Source organism: Helobdella robusta (genome assembly GCF_000326865.2).
Source record: "Helobdella robusta unplaced genomic scaffold HELROscaffold_8, whole genome shotgun sequence".
Taxonomy (NCBI): domain Eukaryota; kingdom Metazoa; phylum Annelida; class Clitellata; order Rhynchobdellida; family Glossiphoniidae; genus Helobdella; species Helobdella robusta.
The window spans coordinates 5,692,529-5,701,759 of record NW_008705459.1 but is presented as its reverse complement, the minus strand read 5'-3'; the positions used below and the strand labels follow the sequence as shown (position 1 = coordinate 5,701,759).

Below are 9,231 nucleotides of genomic sequence, written 5' to 3'. Positions count from 1 at the left end.
TCATCACAACCTACCACAACAGCCACAGCAACCACAACAACAACAACAGCAAATTTCAAACAACGAAAGTCTCGATCTAACAAAACCAAAACCAGTAACGACGACAAACAACCCATCAAACGATCACAGACAGCTGGGAGAGAAATTGAAAAATATGTTGCAACAGCAAGTTCAACAGCGACAACACACACACATGCAACAACAAATACAACAACAATTACGACAACAAATACAACAGCAGAAACATCAACAGCAACAACAACAACAAAATTACGTTTTGTCTCCAGTTCAAAAGCAATTCCAAAGCAACTCCAATAACAACGTAAACATTGTTACAAACAACTACATCAACAACAACACAATCAGCAACAACAACAACATCAACATTTCTTCTAACAACAACAACAACAAACACCATGTATGCGAACAATGCAATAAAAAGTTCACGAGCGAGAAATATTTAAGCATGCACATGTCTTTGCACAGAGCATCAACAATCCCTTCCTTTCAAAACCCACCTGACGGTCTCGTTGCGCTAGATTCCAGTGAGATTCGCATAAACACGTTGTCCAGTGAGACATCGCACACAAATAACTGGGTCAATAGCAGCAACAACAACATCATCAACAACAACAACAATCTAACCGCAATTAATTTTTCTCAACAAATTTACAACACAATCAAATCGATGAACGCCACACACGAACATCCCAGCATCGAAAATGACTCCAACAGACCGCCCATAGCAAAGTTTTCCAAATCTTCTTCCAATAAAATAATCTCTTCAAATTCTACATCCGGTACGACTAACGGCCAGTGGCAATGTAAACTTTGCGACAAGTTGTTCGCTCAGAATTCCAACTACAAAAACCACATGCGAACGCACTCGAACGAACGACCGTATGTCTGCAGCACTTGCAGCATCGGCTTCAAGGAGCGCTACCACCTCAAAAAACACATCCTCTTCAAACACACGGACGAAGCTAAAGAGGAGTGTCGCGTTTGCGGCAAACGCTTCAAGGATTCCACAGCCGTCCGCGCCCACGAGAGAACACACTCGACAGAAAGACCCTACTCGTGCATGCGCTGCTCGAAATCTTTCAAGACCAGCGAGTGTCTATGGCATCATGAGAATCGCAGCAAGACCTGCGGCAAAAACGCAGCTGTAGCCTCGATGAACAACGGCAACCGTAATATAGTTTTCCCTCCTGCCGACAACTTGCAACAACACATCAGTAGTAGTTTGAAAGCTACGAAGAGAAAGACGTCTGAAGAGGTGATCGTCAGTGCGGAACACGTCATAGAGGAGATGCCCAGCCTCATGTTTCACCCCGATAGCAACTTCTACGATTTGAATAGTTACCAACTACAGCAGCAGCAGCAACAACAACAACGGCAACAACAAGACATCAACAGTCGACTGCAACACCAGCACCAGCAACAGCAACAAATGCAGTTTATAACACTATTAAATGGCAATAATACAGATTGGAGTGCAATTATAAAACAGTCTGATAACGGACAGATTGTTGTGAACAACATCATCGATGTATCCAACCAATTAACTAATTTGCAGCAGCCGAAGCAGCAGCAAAACTTTTCTCACGTCATTTCTGAAGGCAACCAACTAATTCCGATTTCAAATCTGAACTTCACCAAGTTGGAACCAGAGAGTAGTACGCAAATGTTGTTGCATTCTGAACAGCAACAAACTTTTCTTCAACAACAGCAACAACTTCAACAATATCAAATTCTGTCTCAACAAATACAACAACAACAATTTGCAACTTTGCAGCATCAGCAAATTCAACAACAGCACCAACAAATGCCCCAACACCAACAAATACAACAACAACATCAACAACAGACACCTGAAATTTATCTCTTTGATAGGCAGGAATCAACTAATTCACTGGCAGACGTCAAAGTGGACCACACAGCTTACCAAATTCTCGAAACTCAGCTCAGCCTCCCATCTATCGACGAAAATTTCTCGGCCAAAGTTTTGGTCACTCCCGAGCCTAAAAATGTTTTCCTGTTTGAGAACCAGCTCATTTCAGCAGTCAACAACGAGGTCAAAGGTGATGTGGATGGCAACGCTAACAACAACGACATCAACATCATTACAGCAACTACTGCTGATGACAGCAACAAATCTAACAAAAAAATCAAAGACAATGCCATCAAGGAAGATTTTGACAACCTGAAAAATAACTTTAAAAAGGATTTTTCCATTACCAATGAAGCCAACAACAACATTAATATCAACGCTAACAACAACAGCAACAACAATGACAACAATGACAACAACATCAACAACAATTTAAATCCAAATGAAAGATTGAATATAATGATAGAGGCCATTTCTTCGAATATTATTGTTAGAACAAACTCGGGTGATAATCTCAAGCACAACATCGCAACCCAGAATGATAACAATGATGATGATGGTGTTGGTACTAATGGTGATGCAGATAACGGCGACGATGATGGTGATGGCGGGGATGATGTCGAAATGAAAGTCGAAGCAGACGATAATAGCCAAACAGGTAACAACAATCATTGTTGTATAAATATAATAATAATGATTATTACTTATCTTAATGTTATCATTTATATCACAACGTTATCAAGCAATATTTTTAAAAATGTTGTTTGATATGTTTGTAACAATGGTGAATATACAAGTGTTCATCGTGAATGACATTGTTGATAATGTTCTCATCTCATTTTGTAGGGAATTTTTCAGTTGATCATCCAAGCGGTGCTGGCATTATCACATATAACATCAATATCAACCGCAATGACACTAACAACAACAACAACGTCAATAACTGTGATGAAAATGATGCGAAAACAACAATTGCATCAGTAATGTCCGTCCAATCACATATCGAACAACATCCAAACAACTTCAAACAAGAATATGAACAACAACAACAAAATACACCATCTTTAACACCACAAAAATCTTCATTGCAACAACAAATCATCCTACTATCAAACAAACATTTAATGCCATATAACAAACAACCAAATATAACAGCAACCCAACACCAACAACAACCAATTCAAATCCATCCAACCTGTAAACTTTTTCCCATTAGAAAACAACCAACTGACTCCACACCGCCAACAACCTTACTGCGACCAGCAGCAACAACAGCAACAACAACAACGACGACAACCCAGCAACAAGCAACCACAGCCACAGCAGCCACAATCGACCGTCCATTCAGGTGCGACACGTGTCGCGTGTCATTTAAACTGAAGGTTCACCTAAAAAAGCACTGCCTATACCGACATAGCACCGATTATCCATGTGAATGCACATTTTGTGGGAAAAAATTCAAAGACTCGTCTGCTGTTAAACTCCACGAACGTATTCACTCTGACGAAAGGCCCTTCGTATGTGCCTGTGGTAAGGGGTTTAAGACCCGGGAGAATCTATGGGGACATAGGCACCGAGGGCCATGTGAATTTCTTAAGAGGAATAAAAAATCGATAGGTGGATTTTTTTTATATTTTTTTTAGAAATGATAATACTGACGGCTATGATGGTTGTTATGGTAACGCTAGTAACATTAATAACAATAATTTATTTTAATATAATAATAATAATAATTATGCTATTGTCACAAATAATATATAAATAAATAATAATAAAAAATAATAACAATTATATTTATAATAATGGTAATAAAATAATAACAATTATATTTATAATAATGATAAAAACAATGATGACAATAATAAATATAATTATAAAAGCAATTATATTCATAATAGTAAAAATATTCTAGAAAACAGAGGTGCCAGCTCTGATGACGTCAGCAAAGAAGAGGAAATGGGCGATCCAATGAACAGGCTGTTACCGAAATGCGTTCTCTCCATGCAGCAACTTCCGTCACCCACGTCATCATCATCATCATCATCATCATCATCATCATCATTTACACCGTCATCATTATCATCATCGTCACCGAATTGCAACAACGTCATCGTCCGGACAATAACTCTTCCGGCATTGCCTACCCATCACCATCATCTCCTCGTTAAACCAATTGTCAAGATAAATGACTTCATTGTGAATAAAAACAACAACAACAACAACATCAACAACAACAATAATAATAATAATAACGATAACATTAATAATATTCTCAATAGAAACGTTAATAACTTGGTTGCCAATGTTGAGACAGCCAACAAAGTCAACAACAATAATGATGACGTCCTACTTTACATGAGTGACTCAATTGCGAATAATATCGCAAACAACAACAACAACAGTAATAATAACAACAACAATGATACTAACAATATTAATAGCACAAGCAACAACAACAACAACAGTCCGAGCAAGAACAATGCAGACAGCTTAACAATAACAATGAAACAAGAGAGAGCAAAATGTGCACTTGAAAATTTGCAAAAGCGCATTTTAAATTACAACAACACAAACATAAACAACAACAACAGCAACAACAACAACAACACAAACAACAATGATAACGTTAATGACAACAACAACAAAAATAAAGCCAGCAACAAGTTTCTGGTGGTTTCATCCTGCCAAGCTACCAACATTATACCAACTGCTGTCGTCGTACCATTTAAGAGGAAAAAAATTGAGACTACATCAACAACAATAACATCAACAACATCATCAACATCAACATTAATAACATCAACAATAACAACAGCCACAATAACTACTTCGACAACATCAACAAATAACTCACAAGTTTTTGATAACGTTGGCTTGACAACAAATAATGAACAAAATTCAATGGCTAGCAATATAATTTTTACTGGAGACAACAACAACAACAGCAGCAACAACAACGCTAACACAATAGGTGTAGCATCAACTAATGTTAACGTCAACAATAACAGCAATTTCAACAACAACAACATCGACAACAGCAACAACAATAGCATTATTATTAACAACATCAATAACAACAACAACAACACTGACAACACCAATGACAACAACAACAACAACAACATTATTAACAGCATCAACCACATTAACAACAATAACCAAAATGACAATGACATATATTTCCAAACTGTTGCTTACACTATAAACTGCTGCAACTCATTGAAAACTGTTTCGCAACTTTATGACAGTAAATTGAACAAAAAATACGCCAGCATCAATAACATCAACGCCCCTGAAAACATCAACAATTGCAACAACAACAACAACAGCGCGACCACATTAAAACTGCTACCCAGTGATTTCAACAACAAAACCATTAATAACTACAACAGCAGCGTTATTTCTAGCGGCACCATCAACAACAACAACATTAACAACATCAACATTAGCAACATTGTCAACAGCACTACTAGCAGCAGCGGAAACAACAACAACAACAGCAGCAACAATAGCAACGGTGTTTTTCTGGACATGAACGTGTATTTAGAAGGTGACAAGGTGATTCTTCCACCGTTTGAAAGCCTCGTAACGTTAAAAGATGCAGCTGATGATAGAAAAGCTGGAGAACATTTATTGCTGACAACACAACAACAACTACTACAACAGCAACAGCTGCTGCTACAACATCAACAACAACAGCAACATCAGCAGTTGTTGACAACAGCTTTGAATTCTCAACTTCATCAGGAACAACAACAACAACTGCATCATCAGCAACAACAATTACAGCAAATCCAACAACAACAGCAATTACATCAGATTCAGCAACATCCGCAGCAACAGCAATTTTTCATAATGGGGCAACAAATTTTAAGTCCTTTACCATCACAACAACAACAACAACTTCACCACCACCACCGCCTCTAACAACAGCAACAACTGCTTCAACATCAATAAAAAAAATGGCAACAACATTAACAACGACATTTATGACGACAACAATATCAGCGTAAGTAAATTTTGTAGCACAAGTTTAGTAATAAAATAACTCATTTATAAACAGCAACATAAAAAGGAACACCAAAAATACATCCAAACAACGAAGGTGACGACATGATAATGGCGACAAAGATGACGTCAGAAAGCCGTAATAATAGTAATAATAATAAAAATAATAATAATAAAGATAACAAAGATGAATATGATGACGAAACTACATGCGTTGTGTAATAGTATTTTACTGATGATGAAATATTATTCTTATTTATTTCCAGTTTATTTCAAGTTTTTTTTCACATTTTTCCTGGTTTCCAATTCTATTTATATGTGTATCTCGATAAGCAATTAACCTTTAACTGTACATAAGTATGGACGTATACACTATATATAAATTCATGTTATATAATATATATTAGTGTAATATATATATATATATATATATATATATATATGATATACATATGTAGATAATTTTAGCAGCATATATTTATTATTGTATATAATAATTTTTTTCATGGTTTGAATTTGAAGAACATAAATTTCGCAAACATATAATGTTATATACATATATATATAAACATATATAAGGTACTATATGTATGTGTATATATTTATATATGTCGTAAATTAACATGATAAGGAATTATCAGAAATATATATATACATATATATGGTATGAACACAACGTATGATATATATTAGCACGTAAAATATAACAAGATGGCATTTATTAAATTACTTGTCATCGTTCATCCATTGATTCGTTCCAGTGCAGACATATACAAAATTTATACCGCTATTGTTAGGTAGATCATATATAGAAAAAGAAGGAGAGAGCGAGAAGGAGAGAGAGAGAGAAAGAAGCAGAATGAGAGAGAGGAACTGAGAGAACGATGATAAAAAGAAATAGAGAAAGAAAGATTGTAGAAAGAGGAAGGATGAGAGAGAGAGAGAGAGAGAGAGAGAGAGAGAGAGAGAGAGAGAGAGACTGAAAAGAAAGAATAGAGAGAGAGAAAAGTGATTGAAAAAAAAGAGAGAATCTTTCCCTTGAAAAATATATTTAATTTGAACTGTATGCAAATCCAATTGAACAAAGTATGACGTCGCAAACGATGACGCAGATTACAAAAATTTTGATTGTTTTCCTTTTTCATTAATAAAAAACAATTATTTTTATTATAATTAATTATAATCAATTATAATTAATTATATTATTGATTTGTTAATTGCCGTTGTTTACGCTGTAAATTTGTTTTAAAATTCTCTTAACCTAGAAATGCAATTTTTACGTGTTAGCCTATTCGCCACAAAATATTTTATGGTTGTGTTTGTTTTTTTTTAAACTGTGTGGCGTATGTATGTTTTTCAGATGTATGTTTTTAAGTGTGTTTGTATGTGCATGTTTGTTTGTTTGTGTATATATTTTTTGGGTTTCTGTATATCATTCTCGTTTGTCTTTAAACTTTTTTCAATCATCTAATGTTGGTTTTGTGTGTTGTCAAATTTTCGTTTGTTCACATGCGTGCGTGCGTGTGTATGTGTATAAGAATGTGTATGTGCGTGCGTGCGTGTGTGTAGGTATTTATAGGTTATCTGGTTATATTTGTTAAGTATATTCTTAAGGATTGTAATTACCTAGACTCTTCTGCAAAATGGAACATCATCAACGAACGCGCAAGACCTTTTGAGTTGTTGATTTGTTTGAAATTTTTTCATTCAACTACGTCTTTCTTTTGCAATTTACATTCTGTTATCGGTGGTTGTTGAAAACTTTTCGTTTTTATTGTTTGAAAAGATTGCTTAAATTGGAACAGAGCAATTAAATTTTATTGGTGCCCATGAAATAATCATCTGCTGAGGAATCTACCCTGGTTTGAGGATGGCTGAATTTCTGTTTATCGTAATTAATTTCAACAAAACATTTCACTATAGTAATTTTTTTAATCATTCCACCGTTAAATGAATTATTTCAGTTTAATAAAATAACTTATATAGGCGCGTATATCATTGAAATTGCGCATCTATATTAAATAATTTTATGTTTTTTCTTGATAGATTCCGATAATATTAATTTATTTTTGAAATATTAATATGCTAGTCCTTAAAAGCTGCACATGGTTTTTCATTCTTATAGGTACATGTTTTTTTCCATAGCCAATCCATATTCATTAATTATTACTTTTTTATTGCTAAATATTTTCAATCATAATTTTTATTCTTCTTCTTCAATAATCTCTATTAAATGTTATTTCAAATAATTTCAAACATTCTCAATTCGTTTATTTAAACAGTTTAAAAAAAACTGAATTTTTTTATCAACTGATTTTGTTATAAAATTTTGGTATAAGAATTGAACTAAAGCGCATGAGTTTAACGATGTTGCTGAAGTTTATAATGAGGAAGATACGAAAGGGCGATTTCTCTTAATAATTTCATTATTTGATTGTTAAACCTCAATTATTAATTGCTAAGTTAAAGGTACATATACCAATTAGTTGATTGAATAATTAATTAATTCTTTAATACAATTTTTATCTACTTACCTACATAAAATATTGTTATAATAAATTTTTAATTTATTTTCAACACGTAAGGCTGAACTAAATATTTTATCGTCAACTCTTAAATACGTTTAAAAATCTATAGCTCCTTTTGAAAATTCAATTTGTAACTGTTATTATTATTACTAAATATCACTGTTTGTATTATTATCAGTAGTAGTAGTAGTAATAGTAGTGGTATAGTAGTAGTAGTAGTGGTAGTTGTAGTTGTAGTAGCAGTAGCAGTAGTAGTATTACAGAACCATCCATTCAACTATATATGTACAGATGATGTTCACAAGTTATAGATGCAGGCAAATAAACTTCACTTCATTATTATTATTCTATTGTTTTTCTTTGTTTTATCTAAATTTTTTTTCAATATTAGAACGATTGAAATTTTTTTTAGTATGGAGTTCTAAATTCATCGGGTTTAGTTTTTTTAAAGATGTTTTTCACAGTAATACAATAATTTTTTTTTAATGAAAAATCACTCACAGTTACGTTGATTTCGATTACATTTTACTTTAAATTCAAAATTATTCTCAGCAATATCATTTCTCTGTTGTTATTTTTAGTTTTGAAAAAAAATTCATCTTTTTTGTTGCTGTTGTCCTTTAGAAGAAGAAAAGAATCATGAAATACAACTATTGTTGTTAAAAGTTGTGTTCACAATGTTTTTTGAATTTTCAAAAATAAATATTCATAAATGTGTGTTTTGTAGTTTATATAAAAGGACACAATCACAGAAATCCATGTATTTAAAATATCTATATCTGTATCTATGATTGTACTATATTT

General features: G+C 33.6%; 1 protein-coding gene across 1 annotated transcript; it reads left to right on the top strand.

The window, feature by feature from the left end:
- Positions 1-409: 409 nt before the first annotated feature.
- Positions 410-3,432, top strand: HELRODRAFT_133378 (hypothetical protein; the record flags this gene model as incomplete). Its single annotated transcript, XM_009032364.1, has 3 exons — positions 410-529; positions 818-1,115; positions 3,200-3,432. Coding segments are annotated over 3 exons (651 nt in total), but the record flags the coding sequence as incomplete, so codon positions are not given.
- Between the last annotated feature and the right edge of the window lie 5,799 nt (positions 3,433-9,231).